The sequence below is a fragment of the Sceloporus occidentalis genome, unplaced genomic scaffold, assembly GCF_023333645.1.
Source record: "Sceloporus occidentalis isolate IW3139 unplaced genomic scaffold, rSceOcc1.0.p SCAF_7, whole genome shotgun sequence".
Lineage (NCBI taxonomy): Eukaryota > Metazoa > Chordata > Lepidosauria > Squamata > Phrynosomatidae > Sceloporus > Sceloporus occidentalis.
This window is the reverse complement of record NW_028316987.1, coordinates 13,349,581-13,368,632: the sequence shown is the minus strand read 5'-3', so window position 1 is coordinate 13,368,632 and position 19,052 is coordinate 13,349,581. Positions and strand designations below refer to the sequence as shown.

Sequence of the window (19,052 nt, the reverse complement as noted above, 5' to 3'; positions counted from 1 at the left end):
AACAAAAAGTATTTGTGTGTCCATGCTAAGATCTTTCATCATACTTTTCTAAGATGTTAGATACATGTACTTGTCTATTAATATATTAATAGCTTTCAAACACTGGCATATACTGGTATATGTCATTCTTTGTATCACAGACAAACATGACCACCTCTCATTGAGAAAGGGGACATCATGTATCACATCCAGAACTTGGGGGAGTCTGCCTCTGAATATCAGTGGCTGTGGAGCACAAGGTAGAGTTGCAGTTGCACTCATATCCTTCTAACCCAAGCATTATCTAGCTTGTGTTCCTTAGCAACTAGTATTGAGAGCCATGCTATCTCTGGTATAACCACCATCATTTTTTATACTTTAATTTGCTTAATCATCCTTTAAAGTCATCCAAATTGATGTGTGTCATGTAGTAGCCAGTCTGAATAGGCACTGCGCAAGGAAATACTTTCTTCTATGCCACGAATCTTAACATTCAGATTGAATAGATGATCCAGGCTTTCAATATTATAAAGAAGAGAAAATGTCTTGCCCACCATTTTTTCCACTGCATACATTATTTTAAATACTTTATATTCCGTTCCTGCCTTTTTCCCTAGCTGAAAGCCCCAAATGTTGAAAACTTTCTTCATAGAAGAGTTGCTCCAGCTATTTTATCATTTTGATTTCCCCTTTCTGTTCCTTTTCCAACTTTACAATAGCCTTTCTGAGATACAGTGATCAGAACTGTACATGACTTAAAAGATATAGCCATGTTAGCCTGTAGCATCAATATGTAGAAAGATCTTGTAGCACCTTTGAGACTAATTGAAATAAAGAAGTTGGCAGCATGAGAAAGCTCAAAGGTGCTACAAGATCTCTCTACACAACTGTACATGGTATCCCAAGTGTGGTTACAGCACAGATACCTATAAAGGCCTTATCAAAGTTTTATCATATTTGCAGGTTTATTCTACAGTTCATCTGCTAATGATTCCCAACCCATAATATGCCTTTTTTTAAAAAAGCTGCTACTCACTGGGTCAGCATTTTCACTGAGCTATCCATGCAATGCCAAGATCGCTTTCCTCATCAGTGACTGCCAGCTCTGACCTGATCATATATGCATAGAGTTGGTTTTTGTTCCAATATGTGTTAGTTTCCGCTAACTTAACAATGACCTGCATGTGCCATTTTTATGCCTCCTTTCCTACTATGATCCTTCTAGAGCTCTTCACTGATCCTTTTTGTTTTAACCACCCTAAACTGACCATGTCCATACTGACCCCATCTCCAAATTATCTAGGAGCAAGTTAAATAAAGGCCCCAAGATATACAACATGGGTAGGGAATGTATAGTCTGCCAGCGACTTGTGCCCCCACCAACATGAAATGAATCAAAAGAAAGCAAATGCCAAAATGGGCCACTGTGATAAGGCCATGATGCAGTTCATCACCACTGTGCCTCTTCCAGCCGGCTCTCATATACACAGCTAGTTGCTTCCACTATCCTCCTACTTTCCTCCTGTGGAAGCTGAAGGAAAACAAAGGGGGAAAAACACACCACTGTTACAGTACAGAGCCAGCTGCTTCTTAAAGGCCTGGCACTGAGTCTTCAGAGCAAAGCTGTATGGAAGGAGCAGGAATCCCTTGTATTTTAGTCACTCCTCCTGCCCACTCTATGAAGTTTGGCTCTGAAGCCTAGAAGCAGCCAGGTGGTAGTAACAGCAGTGTATTTTCCTCTTATCTTCCTTCTTTCCAAATGAAGGAGTGTGAGTGGGTAGAAACAGTGGCGAGATAGAGGGAGTGGACAGTGGGGTAGACAGAAAGAGCAGAACCATGCGGTGGTAGTAGTAGTAGCAGTGGTGTTTCCCCCCCTTCTGAGTAAAGGAGAACAGCAGCGGATTTCGTTTCTTCCAACATTATTCTTGGGAAATAAGAATAATGAATCTGTGATTTATTTATACAGGACTACACTCACCCAGGTTTGCTTTTAATCTAACACAGAGGTAGTCCTCTGAATTTTTCTGCTTGTTAACCCCACCCCATCCCAAATGAAAACAAGAGTACTAGGGAGGGGGGCGAACCACCTGGAAAGTAGTCTCTGGGCTCCTCAGTTGCTCACTGATGAGGAAAAGAGATAATTTGTGGATGTATTATGTATTGGTCAGTCTTGGGCCCCAAAAAACTAGCTGGCTTGCAGTTAAGATCAATCTTAATTAATCTAGCTGATCAAGGAAAAGCAAATGTTACAATATCTAACTATAGATGAAGTTTGAAGGATATTTAATGGTCAAATCGGTTCCTTTTTATCTAAATCACCTAGAGATATACTAGACTTTTGAGGGTCTTACGTAAATATATGCATTTCCTACACTCTTGAAATTCTCTTAAAATACTCAGATGTATAGTGTTTCTTTTTCAATGCCCTGCAAGATACCAAGAGTGAGTTGGGTAAAAAAGACAGTGGACTGAAATGGATGATCACCATGAGACAGACAATTCAAGGCTTAGAAACCAAGAGTCCCTGTGTGCAAATCTTCAGAGGCCTCATCATGAAATATTTGACTTTTCTGTGTCAATCTCTTCTTCTGTTCTCTGAGTTTCTCCCCCAGTTTCTCCTTGTTTCTCTCCTTCCTCCTCTGTTTCTTCTTGTGTCCGTTCTCCCTCTTGGTCTTGTATCTCCTCTTCCTCAGATGTAAACGTTTCTCCTCCCTCTGAGCTCGATGCCCGTTTTTCCCCTTCCGATTCAGTTTTCTCAGACTCCTCCCTTTCTTTGCCTTCTTCTGTGGTGTCCTCTTCCAGATTTAGATCATAGGTATCTCTTTTGCTGTCTTCCCTTTCTTCTTCCTCTTCTTCTTCCTCCTCCTCTTCCTCTTCCTCCTCCTCTTCGAATTCTACAAAAGATACAGAGCCTCAGAACTGATCTCTAAAAACAGCAGATCCTGTCTGATCTTGGACACTAAGCAGGGTCAGCCCTGGTTAGTACTTGGATGGGAGACTGCCAACAAATATCAGATGCTGTAGGTGATATTTCAGAGGAAGGAACTGGAACAACCCCTATTCCTTGCCTAAGAAAAACCTTTGAAATCCATGGGTTCGCCATAAACCAACAGGCAACGCGAAGGCACATACACACACATAATTTATAAAATGTATAGTTAACCACTACACATTTAGCAGTATAGCAGCTGCTATACAGTTAGCAAAAGCACAGTAACCTGCCTGCGCAACATTGAGGAAATAATGGTGAAATTCTACCATCTACTGGTCAGCTTTGATACAACACTTCCAGAGATATCTATGAAGTTTTCCATTGATATAGAAACATTAGCCCCTTTTCTTACTGTGTTGTACTAGTTCTGTGAATCATTTTAAAATTTTAAATGCAGTTAGAGTGGCTATGTGTTCCATGTAGAAAAATGGGATTTTTCAGGGCATGTCTTTCACTTAAAATCCGTAGGTATTGCCTATTTTGTTACTTCTTAGTCAGTAAGATGGGCTTACTGATGGGGGTTTTAAATACTGGGCCTAAATACAATGTGAGGTCAGAGAAGTATTCGTATTTTCATCCCCTTTCCCATGCAGCTATTTCAAGTTGCTAAAAATATGCTCTGAAACATTTTCCAGATCATTGGAGCAAGTTTTTGGGGTGCTCTGAGGGCTGAACCAGAGAGATTTATACTTACACTGGATAAACATTACTATTGCATGAACAAAGTCCAGCACTGGCTAGAGTCCCAGGGTTCATTGTATTTGTCATCTTCTTTGTTGCATAACAGATGGGAGAAAATGTGGTCCTCCAAATGATGCTGGATTGCAACACTCATGACTTATCACCATTGGATGTGCTAGCCAGGACTGCTAGCAACTGCAGTCTAACAACATCTAGAGGGCCCCACATTCCATCATCCTTACATACAGAAAAATATTTATACATCTAGAAAAATAGCATGGTTGTCCCATCCTAGCACTATTAGAACTCTTGGCCATTACCAGCTTTTTGCATCTGTTGTGTGTGGAGGAGCCTTTTCTTGCTCCTCTTCATTGTTAGGAAATCTGGGCATCATTCATAGTTTATCAGGGATGTTCTTGAAAGTGTTTTGACGCGTTCTAAATTTCATTTCTGGAATGAAGCACTTTTTATTTAGTCTGTAGCGTTGTGGGTTTTCCCCCCTTCAGAACTGTATTTCACAAATCACATATACTATGTGAAGAGATAGGCCTTATCCTACAGCACCCTAGCTGACTCCAGACCCTGTTTAACAAGCTGATTTGTTTACACCTGCAAAGTAATGCCTAAAACCATCTGTATACAACAGAGGTGGGCAACTACCCCTGATGAAAAAATCCTCTTCATTTTTTGAAATGTCTAAATGAAAAAATTCCCCCACATCCCCTAGGATGGCACTGAAGCAGCTTTCTTCCCCCCCCCCCCACAAACATGGTATTTTATTGTTGTTGTTTTTAATTCAAAAATGTTTTGGATAATTGGTAGGCTCATGGAAGCCTCGAAAAAAGCATTGATGCCATATGGAGCCCTTACTTCATCCACCCAAGTATAAAGCATGGTGCTTGAACCAACCTCCCAGTTCATGCATCCTCTCACGTTTCTGTTCTTCTCTCAACTCCTTAATATATCCTTTGTTGGTATCATCCAGAGCCTACCAAAAAAAAAAAAAAAAAAAAAAAAGCAAAATACCTAAATGAATACCAGGCAGATCCTGTGAGAAACCCTCCTCCTACCATCATAACTTGCTTTTTGAATATACAGTCTGTGCACAGCAAAATTGTTATTAGTATGTATCCCCGTAAGAAAAGACTGTCATGACCAGGATATTGGAGGATTTGAATTGATGCTGTGTAAAGGAAGATGGCAAAAAAAAAGGAATGCAGCTGTTGGAGCAAGCCCAGTTGCCTGTGACTTTCATCTAACAGTAGGATAATAAAGAAAGTGGTGACACATAAGCCAATTGACTAACAAGTTGGGAAGGGAAACTGTTACACAGGTCAGATGAGTTGTGAGTATCATGTCTGTGAAATGCCAGGCAGACTGTAGAGGAGGACTCAATGAATCAATAAAAGTGTTCAACCACATCCTAGGATATGTGACAGATCAATACGGGTCTCTTGGTAGGCACTGGCACAGGAACAGGTGCGTACACAGTTTTTAGAAGAACCCTGCTGAGATTAACTAAAGATCTTTCTAGATAAGCATCCTTTCTCCAATAGGAGTCAAACAGAATTTCTACGAAACCTTTAAAGCAGGGAATGAAGGTAATCATGTTCATTAGTTTTGTCCCTGCATCTAGTACTGAAAGGTACACTGTCTCTGAACAAGGAAATTCAATTTCATTATCATGGCCAATTAATTCTTAGAAGAACTGTTGCCTAAGCCTCTTTTAAAGGCAAGACTGTGCCTCCTTTGATCTTCAAAACCCAGAGTGTATATTGCTCTTTATTGCAACCTTTCCTAAACATATAAGAAATCACATCCATTGTTCTTTTCTAGACTTACCGCTTTCATGCCAATCAAAACCAAGAAAACATACTGGGAACAGCACAAGGCCTTCCACATAGCCTATGACAATGTTACCATACCCAATGCTGCTCTTACTTCTCTCTGAGCAACTTTTTATACTGCTGCCCAAACCTTATGCCTTATTCCTGCAGCAATTCAATTCCATTTGCCCAGTTCTTACACACATTTATGTATATGTGATACCTTTACTATTACCCTTGGTGCCATTTTACCCTGAGATTGTGATTTCCGAGTCAGAATATCATAGGCTTACATCTCCCTTTCAACAAAGCTAGTGAGACCATAACTTTTGGAAGCCCAAGCCCTGAATTTTACCAAAAATAATTATTCATCCAGCCCCCAGTTCCACTCCCCCCACCCCACCCCGGGACACCTTTTTTCCCTGGGAAATACAGCCACTTACAAAGATGATCGCCTGCTGAGCCGCATCATTATGGATACGCTTTGCCTTCTCTAGAGCTGCCTCGAAGTATGCAACAGCTAAGTGGAAATTCTCCAGCTTCACTGTGTATTAAGAATATTTGGTTTATTTCTTTGCTTAAAAAGGCAAGGTAAAAAAACTTCAGAAGCTGTGAACTTCAGAACCCTATGCAAATAATATTTTGTCCATGTAATACATTGCCAGATGACTGTTGGAAGTCTGTGATGAGTACAAAGAAACTGGGTAAATTATTTGCTTTCATATATTTTGTAGTGTAACCAATTTCAGGTCATTCTTTATTCATTTTCATTTTTAATTGTCTGTCACTTTTTAGGAAGCTAAGAAGAGCCGTGCTGGATCACAACAAAGACTTATCTTACCCAGCATTCTGCACTCTATGGCAATCCAGATGATCCAATGCAAAGCCCACAAGTATGATATGGGCACTACAGAACTTCCCATGCATGTTACCTGATACAAAAACATACTGCCTTTCACATTGGAGGCATATATAGCTATCCTGTCTGGTAGCCACTGATAGCCTTATCCTACAACAGTGCTTGTGCCCAAGGCAGGTAACACAAAATACTGGAAGCTTGTTCCCTGAAATACAGGGAATAAAAAACCTAGCTGACAAGCAAAGTGTCTTTTTAAGACACTGAAGTGAGTGCCACTAAAATTATGGCAACCCAGACAGTCACTTGGCTTGCCTTGATGGTAAGTTAGCCCTTCTTTTCATGCACACTAGACTTGCCAGAACCTTTGCTGACAGAAGTTCCTGTACTGAAGAACAGATAGAAGTTCAACAGAGGCAAATTTTGCAGAGCTTGAGAAAATTAATTTTTGAGGTTTTTTCAGGCTATGTGGCCATGTTCTAGAAGAGTTTGTTCCTGACGTTCCTGACACTTGAGAATATTGGTTTTTAGAACTACAGATTCTGGAAAGAGCTACAAAGCATTCAGGGAGCTGTAGTACAAAAAATAAGTTTTCCAAACTCAGAAGATCCCATATCACAGCAGCTGCATAAGCTTCTGCCTGGTAAAAACCAGTAGTCCTGCTGTACTGGAGACACAACTCTTTTAGGAAAGAAAGGTGTTAAGTTTTGTTCAGGACTGATGTTTACCTTGTGCCTGTGCCACCAACACACCACCATTGAGCTGCCATTCAATGTCTCCCTCCTCCTCCGCACACTGCAAGGACCTCTCGCCATAGTCCCGGGCTTCAGCAGCTCTATCAAGCTCCAGGCAGCATCTCCCAATTTCATGAAACAGCCAAATCTTCTCCAAGTTGGTCTTCACAAGTGGAATCTTCTCTTCCCAGCTTTGCAAAATAAAACAGAAATTAACAACCTGCTGTGGTAGCTTTCTAGACACTTTCAACATCAGTCCACTCCCCTGTCTACAGTCACCGCCCCCCCCCCCCCACCCAACTTAGGCAAATCACTGCAGCAACAGTGCACCCAGCCTTCTCCATGATAAACTCTTGCCTTTAATTTCCATATATTTACTACTCCAGGTTGCCAGGTTCTCCTGAGGTTCAGATGCTGATAATCAGAGGCATGGCCAAGAAGCCAAGGGATGGCACCTCACAGGCCGGGGCTGGAAATCAATGGCATCGATGGAGTGGAAAATGGAAATGAGGAGGAGAAAGTGGAAGATGAGGATGAGGAGGAAAGCCTACTACAAATTGTTGGGCCAGATAAATATAGAAGTAATGCCAACAGAAAAAGCTGTCAGTTCAACAAAAAGTACTCTTGTTATGATCCCTACCCAGAACAACCTTTCTACCTTCCACAGAGTTTTCTGTGGAGGGTTTTCTGAATGTCTTTTTGGCAAAATCACTGACATTCAAGAGTGGGGCAACTGTGGCCCTGCAAATGTTATTTCATTGCAAATGCCCTCGTTCTTGATCATTTGTCTTAGCTATGGGGTTAATGGGATTCGGAATCCATATCTGCAAGGCTTCAAGTTGTCCACCTCTGCACTAAATGATCCATCATACTAGATTGCCATTCCCTTATCTCTATGTGACAGGGCCATTATTGACAATTATCCCTGCATACCAAGTTGTTAGTATGTCATTGCTGTTGACTGAATTTTATCTATATTGTAATGTTTTTTATAACTTTGTAAGCCGCCCTGATCATTTTCTTGGAAGGGCGGGGTAGAAATAAAATTTATTATTATTATTATTATTATTATTATTATTATTATTATTATTTCCTTTAGCTGTTATTGATTCTATGAAGGAGTTGTAATAAGAAAAAGTATGAGGGTGTTGAGACTTCACTGTTTACATATTTTTACATATTCCTGATTCTTCAAACAGAGACACATGATAGTTAAATCATTTTCAGTTTATAGTATTATAGAACTAAGCTAAAGTAAATTGGTTGACTTTAGATCAGGGTCAGAGAGGCAAGAATCATGCAGTCCTTCAGATGTTGAACTACAACTACCAGCATTCCTTATGACTGGATACACTGCTGGGAATTACAGTTAAACAAGATCTAGAGGGCCAGATAATTCCACTCTATGTTAGATTATCCTCACTGCAAAAGACAAGGATGCCTTGCTAGCTGTTAGCTTCAACATACGTTTCAATGGCTTCCTGGTACTTGTTCATGCGGGCATACACTCGTCCAATATTGTCCAGGGCTCTGGAAATGGCATCAGTCAGGTTGCTGCAACAAAGACAAAAGTAAGAGATCGTAAAGATGGATTGCTAGCTCAAAACATCCTTGCTCATTTCTGGATCACCTTCCTTCTCCAACCTGGTACATTGCCCCTTATGTATTAATTAATTCTTACTGCACCATCAAAGTGCACAGTATTCCACCTTGCTGGGAAGTGATCAGCAAGAAAACAAGCTCCTGTTCAAAGCTGCTTACTCTCTAAAATTTGACAGGGAAACTTACAGGAACTGTACTACAGGACCTCTTTTAAAAAGTCATGCTGCTTGTATTATAAAAGCACTCCAATCACTGATCAGTTTGCAAATATGGATAATAACAGGACAAGGGACGAAATGGTAGAGCATTAATACATAGTGATATTTGCTGAATTCTAGTCTACAGAGTGCCAACTGAGGAGGAGACTAAGAAATAATACAATTAAGAGATGAAGAGGGTGCTCATAAATGTTTGATCCTTTACATCTTACATATGGCAACAATTGTGTCTTGAACCTTTTGTCCTGAACTTTTTAACCAGTAGAGTGCACAATCATTCTATAAATATTATAGCCCAGCCAATAATGACATTCATAAAACTGGCCTTTAAACCTTGTAATCCTAAAGTGGCAGAGAGTAATGTCATAGAGGTAAAGTTAATAATGATGCTAAACAACCTATTTAGTATGACGATCTGTATGCAAGTATAACTTTTTTGTTGGTTTGTGAGTATTTTGTTTGGATTCTCGTTTGTTTTTTCTTGTTATCTCTTAGTATTTTATTTTAAAGGAATAATAAAAAAATATTTATTAAAAAATAAAACTTGTAATCTTTGAAGACAAGACTTCATATCCTTGTCCACCTGATCTCACTGCCAATCAAGGTAGCAAGGACAAAACAGAGAAGGAATACAGGGCAGACCAGACAAGAATTCTGCCTCTTGAGATATATAAGTCAGTAGCCTGTGACTAGAATTAGAATAAGGCTTTCTGAAGGCCTCACTATAATAGCTTAATCAAGCTTTCAACCTTAGCTGAAGCGGTGTCTCAACTGCTCGTCTGGATTTTTCTTATACCACTGTTACTTACACTGCTAGGATTTAAGCCAACCAGGATACTCCAGGAAGGTTCCCAGTGAAGCACTGACCACATGCAGACCTCAGCTGGGTAAACCAAAAATTATCTTGCTTCTTTTCACAGATTCACAGAACTAGGATAGATCCTAAGGGCTATGTAGTCTAACCTGCTATGATGCAGGTATAGATAGCTAAAGCACTCCTGAGAAATGGCCATCCAATCAGTTTTTAAAGACCTCAAATGAAGGAGTGTCTACCATACTCCAAAGTACTGTTTAATTTTCCTTCTCTCTTTCCTGTCTACTCCATTTTCCAAGCCTTGGCTATTTGAGCCTTTTGTTTTTGAGATACTAGGAAGCGATTATTCACCCTACTGTCCTACAAGTTCTGCCTCTACTTGTGAATGTACATAAATTCAGAAGTCCCAAAGCAGGATGCATAATAACTGACTAGTGTTGAAAATGCCAGAAGAGTGACTTTCTAAGTAACACAGCAATAGGCTAAAAATCACCAGCCATTCATTTCATTTGAAGAAGGGCATTGATAGCAGCATTGGACATCTACATCTGCAAAAGATTTATTTACCTTTATTCATTCATTTATCCCATTCTATGCTAATTATTGTATCCTGTTTACCAAAAAACCCATTTTTTAAAAAAAAAATCTTACTTTTTTTAAAAAAAGATATGCTAATATAGTTTTTTTTAAAATCTCACATAGAAAAGAATTGCAAATTACTTTGGCAGCTGTTGAATGAAAAGCTAGTAATTGTGCTTCATCCAAACTAAATATAACCAGTTCTTAATTATCTCAAATGTTGAAAATGATTTCTTTTACACTCCTTTTGAATACTGTTAATCTATGTTTGCAATGTAGTGGTCAAAACTGGATGCACTCATCTAGTCATGATTCCAACAGTACTTTTTGTTCCCAATAGTTTCCTTTCATTTATTTAATTTTTTAAACTACATTTTAAGTCAAATATATATTGTAGATTGTTAGAAATTGGGTTTGGAATGAAAGAACTCAAGTTCAGTGCTCTAGTTCTATTATACCAGATGAGTAAACCTCCAGATTTGATCATTTTGCTCCCATTAATTCATTACACTGATTTTGGGGGTAAAAAGAAAGGGAAAATGAAAGAAAAGAATTTAAGGGATTGATAGGTTTATTTTTATTTATTTTTTATTTTCATCCTGCCTTTCTCCTTGTACAGGATCCAAGGCAATTGTAGGACAGGAGTAAGGAGAGGACAATTTTAACCCTGTCCTCTTTCCAACCCTGTACTATTGTGCTGTGGGCAACCTGGAACTTGCTTCCAATTTTGATTTACCCTTATTTTCAGCTAATTTCTAGGCCTTTTCCCCATTAGTACTAGGAACGCTTGCTTTGTAGGTCCCCCCTTCCTTTCCTTCAAAGAAGGCTGAAAATCCAAACAATTTTGGATTCATGAAAAATCAGGAACACAAGGCCATGTGGAAAGGGATGCCAGTAAGAGAAGTCATACTTGAGCAAGTGCAAACAGAGTGGCTGCTACATCCTTACTTTTCTCTGGCAATATCCAGGTCCACCTGGTGGCTCTGTAAAGCTCCCTCCAAGTTTCCCATCTCAATCTGAGCATTTCCAATACAACTGTAGAGGTTTCCAATCAGTTCATTCCTGTTAGGAATTTCATCATCAGACCAGCCTTGAATCTTTTTCAGCACACGCTCAGCTTTCTGGCAGCTTCTTTCAGGGCAACCACTGGTTAGCACTTGAGGGGAGGAAAAAGAGAGAACATGAGTGGGCCTATGAGATATGTTATGTTCAGATTAATTGCTCCTTTCAGTTAAGTCTCCTGTCATCTGACTTCTCATTCAAGTTATTGGTCCCCAGAAAACCACAGGGCATGGCTATGATTAGTACAAACATCGTTTCAGGATCTCTAATCTGTCGGACCAATATTGAAAACAGAATGCCAGATCAGACAGATGCTAGTCTGACATCCAAAAAGCATCTTCTGGTTTTCTGTAATTCAGCATAAGGAAACAATATGTAGCCCAATACTGTCTGCTCTGAATGGAAATGTCTCAGTGGTCTTATTCTGGTCTAATCCCGTCATTTGAAGAGTTAAATAATCCTACAAATAAAGTTCTAACAGTTTCTTTCCATCAACATATTCTTCACCTACACATATCAATGTCCTCCATGCTTTTCAGGATGTATCTAGCCACTTCAGAGGGTTTTCGCTTTTGATCTCTGGTCCATCTCTTCAGCATCAGTTTTCGATCTCTGATTCTGGCATATATAGGTTTCTGCTGCTGCCAGAAATCTGTGCGGGTGTCCAGATAAGAAAGTCCTTCCTGGATCAGGCTGCCAACAGTTACCCCTTGCTTTGTAGTGCTTTTGATCAAGTCTGCCAGAAGGGAAAATAAACAGAGCAAAAAAGAAAGGCTCAATTGATAGTATACCAAAGTGGTTGGTTTCAGGTAGATGTCTTCGGAGAATATACAACTCTGTCTTTACTGAGATGGATGAATGTTCTCTTTCTTCTCTCTTTTTTGTCACTAGGTTTTTTTGGAACAAATAAAAATACTACTGTTTTTAATTTCAAAATTTGTATGCCAAGTATCACTTAAAAGGCTGTTGCTGCTGTGTTTTATATGTATTGATTTATGGTGTTACAGTAACTTAAAATAGCTTTTTTATCTTTCTTATATTGCTTTTTTATTCTCTATAACACCGCAGTATCAGTTCAGCATATAACACTAGATTTTATTTGATTAATGTGTTTATTAATCAAAGATATATATCCTATCATCAAGTATGAACATAAGCAAGGCACATAGCAATTAAAAAATGAGTTTATTCATACATAATTTGAAACCATGGGTGAAGTTATATGAATTTTGGCTCACGCAGTCACCCACTTCCCATTTGGTGCTTCATTTCTTGACTTCCATCCTAGTTTGAAACAAACCATCATTTGCTCCATTCATGCAGCAACAAACTCCATGGTTGAACTGCAAACCCAAAATCACGATCCAGCTTTCATTTGCTGAGCAAGAGAAAACCACAGCCTGCTAGTCCAGATGAGATGGCAAACTACCATTTGCCTCAAACCAAGATCAGTGGAAAGGCATCAAAGCATGTGAATGGAGCAGAAAGGTCGTACTGCCAAAGTTCATTGCTGCTCATACATGTAATGTTAAATTATGTTTTGGCATTATACCTGAGCCTCCTTGCATATGCCTCCGAGTATTAGCAATGCTGTGTCTGTAGGAAACCTCACTGAGACATGCTGTTTATAACCCTTAGAGCAATGGCTTTCAAAATCTTTACCTTCAAGAACACTTTCTGTGTTCATTTGTCTATTAAGGAAAGTCTGCAAATTGCAAAGAATGATGGAGCATTTTAGAACAAAGACACAATTTACCTGAAGCACCAACTAGATCTTTTTTTTTACTCTGCTATTCACCTCATGAATTCGGTGTACAGCCTCCCAATTACACACTCCTGAAGCTGTACATTGCTGATGTACAACAAGCCAGCAGTTGCTCATGGAAGTGTGGCTGCCTTTATTGAAGAACTCTCACTGAAGAACCCCAAGAACATAGTTTTAAAGGTTAGAAAAATCTCTTTAAAGCATGCCACCTCTGCAACCCACAATCATAGTCATGGGAGAGGGCAGCTTGCAACTAGTAAATAACCTGAGGAGACTCACAGGTCCGACGCTCCCATGTCCAGCAATAAAAAATGGAGAAAAAGATAACCTTCATCCTTGAGCAATTTCTCCAGAAAAGCCTTGTCAACATAGAGTTCTCCAAGGAGTTGCCGTTCAGTCTTCTCATTCCTCGCAGGTTGCTGTTGTTTACTTAGATATTTAGCATCCTTTTTCGTAAATTTGATAGTAAGCTTCTGTTTTGCTCTTTTACTCTGCCATAACAGAAAATTACGGAAACAGATTTTACAATGACAAAAACTTCTGCTTTTTCTGTAGCACTCCTCTGTGAAGTAGGATCTTGGTAGGCCAATGCATTTATTCTTTATTTCATTTATTAATTTAACTAATTATATCCTGCCTTTTACCCAACATAGGACATGAGGTGGATATAAAAGTGTTTAACGGGTACAAATCAGACTACAAGGAGATCTGTTTGGAAAAACTATCACAGAATAAAAGGAGCAAGATAGATTAAAGTAAATTTAGAATCCTGAAATTTTCAGAATAACAGAAAGGAAGGGGGTTCCAATCTTTATTGTGGACAGAAAATTTGAAAAGGTTCAAAGTGTTATGATATCGACTTTTAAACCTTAGTAACTCCTCCTCGGAAGTAGCATTGACATTAAAAGGATGATCTATAAGCAAGGAAGTTCATATCTCTCTTCACATATAAATGTACTGTGGTTTGAAATAGCACACTTGCTATACTGTGAAGTCCATATATACAAAGGTTTTAATAATTTAGGAAAAAACCAATCTAAATAATAGAAGCACACATAAATACTCAGCATTTTCAGAATCCACTGATTTAAATGAAAAATATTTAAGTGTGTGTTTAAGACTTAGGACATAAGCCAAAGTTAAACACGTCTAATTGCTATCACTTATTCTCATAATTCTTCTGCCCTGCTATGGCACTGCCTACATTTTATTCCCATTAAAACACAGGTGAAAAATGAAAACCATTCCATAATACAGTGGGGCTAGGAAGTCCCCTCATGCTGTTTTCTCACACAGAGGGGTGGAGGATCTCTCTAGTAGATTGAATGAATGCATCATCATCATCATCATCATCATCATCACCATCATCATCATCATCATCATCATCATCACTTTGTTTTAAAACCAGCTTCAACAGAAACAAAAAAGAATGTTGCAACGAAAGTTTATTAAATTTTAAATTCATATCCATATGAAACTTCAGAACTTCACTCCTAGAATCCATTTGAGCAGGAGCTATTATAAATTATTGGCACACCTCTCCTTGGCAAGAAGGAAGTGGCAAAATGTTTACAAGTGATATTATGTCCTGTCTAAACACAGACACACTTGTATTTTCAGTTCAAAAAAAATCTCAAATTTGGTTTTGTTTTTGAAGCAACACCAGCTTTAGCATCGTTGTTTAAGCTCTAATAAATACATTCCAGAAGAGCAGAAATCTGCACCCCCAGTGCAAAAATTCATTGATTGTGATTTCCTGCATGGCAGGGGGTTGGACTGGATGGCCCTTGCGGTCTCTTCCAGCTCTACAATTCTATGATTCTATGATATATTTGGACAGTGGCATATTTAACAGTATCAATGGGTTACCTCTGATTTGACTGGACTGTTGCTAAGTTCCCTTTAGGACAGTGCTACTCAAAGCGGTGGTCCATGGACAGATGCCTGTCCACAAACCAACAGCCGCTAGTTCATGGCAAATTTACAGGAAAAGAAACAGTTGTAGCCAATGGGCACAAATATAGTACTAGTCCAGATATCTGTAGAAAAACAAAATTGATGGTCTCCCACATTAGATAACCTAGATAAAGAGATTCAAGCTGTTCCTCAACCCTACTTCATTCCTACAGTGCCATGCTTGCTCTGTTAGGGCCCTGAGATCTGTAAGCCTTTTAGGAAATAAGATGCTACAGAAGAGACCAAACAGATTTGAAGGACAACTACCCAAAGCTTGCTTTGGGGAAAGACAACCGCTATAACACTTCAGTCTTATCATAATTATGCTGCTAATTTTTCATCCTGACCAACCTGCTTCTGGAGTGGGATAGAAGCACTGCTTAATCTTTAGTGGGACATTACCTTCAAGCAGACCATTTAATATTATAGCATCTGTAATTCCTCACATGATTACCCCCTCCCCAACCTTTCCCAGTGCCTTGGACCACTTGCCATGATTTCTCTTCCCTCCTAAGTGAAGGGTCAGACACCTACTTTGGGAAAAGGTGGTGAGACCATACCTCTGCCTGACGGCTCAGAAAGCAGAGGTCTCCTCTGTTCTCCAGTTTCACAGAAGAAGGGCCTAGGAACAGAGAATATACCCTCAAGAGGTTAGAAAATACATAGAAAGTACCTGCTACAAACAATGGCAAACAAACTTTTTGGAAAACAGCATGTTTAAGTTGTAAGCAAATATTCCAATATCACATTAACTTCCCCCTTCCTGTACCTCTTCCAAATTAGCTGTTTTATTACAATGGCATAAAATAATCGAAATGTGAACAAGCCATACTTCCCATAAACTCAGGCATGTGATATTTGTTTTATTTTGAATTCTACCCTAAAGATTAGAATCTTTCCCAGTTATTTTGCCTTTTCCTTACAGCATATCTGTCTTTTAAGATAGAAAACAGAGGCTGGATCTCTTTCAGAAGAAAGTCTGAATTGATCAGGGTCACTCCTGAAAGGGTCCTGCTCTTCACTCCACCTGTTGTGACTCGTTAAGAATACACTATAAAAAGTGAAAAATGTTGTTTAGATTTTCATGACACAAAGCAATTTCTGCTGAAGTATTCATAAATTTAATCCAGAGTTTATTTTACATTTAAGTAGAAAAACTCACTTCAAAAAAGTATAAATGATAGAAATAATTCCTTGGAATTAACTTTTCGTTTGTTTGTTTTAAAAGTAAATCCTTCACTCAACACTGTGTTCTGCCTCCCTATCCCTAATAATATCCCTGTTAAGGATACTTCCATCACTGTTAGTATCCTTCTTATTATTTCCATTTCTTGCATATCTTTTTTCTTTAAAAAGACTCTAAATATCTAACTGTAGGTATTTATTTTTACTAAGTGTACCTTTTATTTATGCAGGTCCTTTCAGTCAAGTTCTAGCCAGCGAAAATGGATTTAAAATTACTCCGCAATAAAAAGCAAATGGCTTACTTCCAACAGAATTCTCTATTGCCTCCTGGCATTTCTGAATGCCCAGCCTAAATTTCTGCAACTCTGGTCGAACTTTGTGGCCTCGGTGGTAATAGACTAAAGCAAATTCAAAGTCCCCCATGGTGTATAAAGCCTCTGCTTTCTGATACAATCCCTGTAACAAAGAACAAAATTATTGGACAGGGGGGAAAAAAACCATACATTGTCATCAAGTATATGTGTATGAACAGCAAGCAACAACAAGAAGAATTTTACCTTACTTTGCTTCTTCCAATATTTCCAAGATGTGGCCAACTCTAAGAAGAGTTTGATCACTAGACAACCATCCCAGGATATCATCTCCTCTCTACCTTCACTTTACATCTACTCCTTAATCAGATGACAGTCCTATCAAGGAACTCACCTCCAAGCCAACTGTAATACTGAACCTCAAATATACGTTGCTTACAAAATATTTTTCTTATCCAGTTGATAACTGCCCTTCTTTCTTTGTGGGATGAGAAGAGGAGAAAAATATCCATGGCACCCACCATCATATCAATCCAAATACTCCTTGAGAAATTGAGTACACTAGCCCTTAAGGCTAGAGTAGGCCTCTCTATCTACCAATTGCCCACCTTGGTAAACTCCTTGTCTGTTGCCAGGGAGTCTTCTGCATCTTTCAAGGCATTTTCCGTATCTCCTAGTCTTAGGTAGCACTTTGAACGGGCAACAAGGCAATTCCTGTCCTCTGGCTGGATCTGCAAGGCCTAACACACAAATATACAGCATTCACAGTCAATGGTATGTTGTTCATAGTAGTTCACTGACCATTCCATATCCTTTCCCTTTTCACAGATAACATAGAGACTTTTTATTACATTATTCCCATAACTCTGAAAGCCAAACTTCCTTCAGAATTGATTCACTCCTGATACTGTTTTAAACTCCTTTTAAGTAGCCTGCTTTACAGTGGCGCTAATTTAAATTACATTTTAAATTACATTTTTGATAAATGCAGGCTTGGAAAACATAATCGTCTGACACTCTTCTTCTCGATACTTGAAAACATATCCAGCTATAAGATGGAAAGTGATAGATGTGATGGTGTGTAAGTTCAAACATGCACACGGTTAGGTGCACTGGACAAAACTGTCATGCTTTGCCTTAGACCACCTAAAGTTTTCCAGATGCAAATAATGAAGACTTCATGAGAAATTCAGTGTTCTCTACTTACAAAGGAGCCTGCAGCTTCACAAAGGAAGGAGACAAGCTGGATTCCAAGGAAGCATCTTCTTTGAATTGCAAATGCACATTAAGTTTCCTTGACTTGAAAATCTCCCAGTGACCCCATGGCCAAAAAAGGGAGAGGTGCCAGCCTGCAGATAGCCCTCCTCCCTACCATCTGAACTAAGACCAGAAACAGAAAATGCAGGCCTAGGACTAACATCTTCCATTTCTTTCTCCTGTTTGCCTGATGAAGAAGCCAGTGTGACTTTGAAAGCTTGCAACATGTAATTGTGCATTTTGGTTGGCCTGATAAAGGTATCATGGTTTGGGTGTTACTGGATATCCTCCAATGCTTCCCTATGGGTAAGTATTCCCCAATGCTTTTCTATGGGCAAATATCCTCCAATGCTTCTCTATGGGAAGTATCCTCCAATGCTTCCCTATGGACAAGTATAATTATGCATTTTGGTTGGCTCCATAAAGGTATCACGGTGTGGATGTTATTGGATTTGCTATAGGGCCAACATGGCTACCCCTAGATGTTTCCTTTTTTAATAATAGATAGATAAATAAATAAATAAATAGTCATGCTCAAAATAAATAATAATAAATAAAACAAACAATAAAACAAATAATAAAATAAATAAATAATTATTATATTAAATAAAATATGTATTATTATTATTAAGCTATATAAATAAAGCTTAGTAATAATTACAATAATTATAATAATAAATAAAATATAATATTAGTATTAATAATAATAATAATAATAATAATAATAATATGTTGTGGCTCATCTCTGGGCACAACAAGCGACCATTCCCAGAATTCCACAGCCTTGAGCTACGGCAAGGTTAAAGCGGTATCAAACCGGGTTACTGCTGCAGTGCGGACGGACTATATGTCCTATGTCTCACATAAGTGTAGCAGGCGAGGGCCTTGGTCAGCTCCCCGCGTTGGCTGAGTATTGTTCCTTCCGCCATGAAGCTGGGGAAGGTCCCCCGCAAAGCCTCGCCTTCCGCGTCCGCCATCTTTAAGCCGCGGAGGACTCCACGCCGCTGCTAGGCAACGCGTTGCCTAGCGACCGCGCCACTTCCGGGAACCCTACGGGAGCTCCGAGGGGTCAAAAAGGCCTCGCAACACACCAGGATGCGCTCTTTTGCATACTAGTCCTTGATTGGCTGCCTGTGGGGGCCGTTAGAGCCTGTTCCCGCCCAAATTTAATCTGTTTCCTTTCTCTGGGCGTATCTCTGTCCATTGGGTGACTTTGGGCAGCAGCAAGTCGCACT

At 39.2% G+C, this 19,052-nt stretch overlaps 1 protein-coding gene across 1 annotated transcript; it reads right to left on the bottom strand.

Annotated features, from left to right (window-relative positions):
* Positions 1-1,902: 1,902 nt before the first annotated feature.
* Positions 1,903-18,806, bottom strand: LOC149309216 (outer dynein arm-docking complex subunit 4-like). Its single transcript, XM_089531201.1, has 12 exons — positions 18,681-18,806; positions 17,169-17,300; positions 16,552-16,705; positions 15,625-15,686; positions 13,437-13,599; positions 11,855-12,079; positions 11,230-11,437; positions 8,536-8,622; positions 7,063-7,259; positions 5,922-6,022; positions 4,562-4,640; positions 1,903-2,873 (listed from the first exon to the last, which is right to left on the bottom strand). The coding sequence occupies exons 1-12, from the start codon at positions 18,792-18,794 to the stop codon at positions 2,530-2,532; spliced, it is 1,866 nt and encodes a 621-aa protein (XP_089387327.1). The 5' UTR covers positions 18,795-18,806; the 3' UTR covers positions 1,903-2,529.
* Positions 18,807-19,052: the final 246 nt, after the last annotated feature.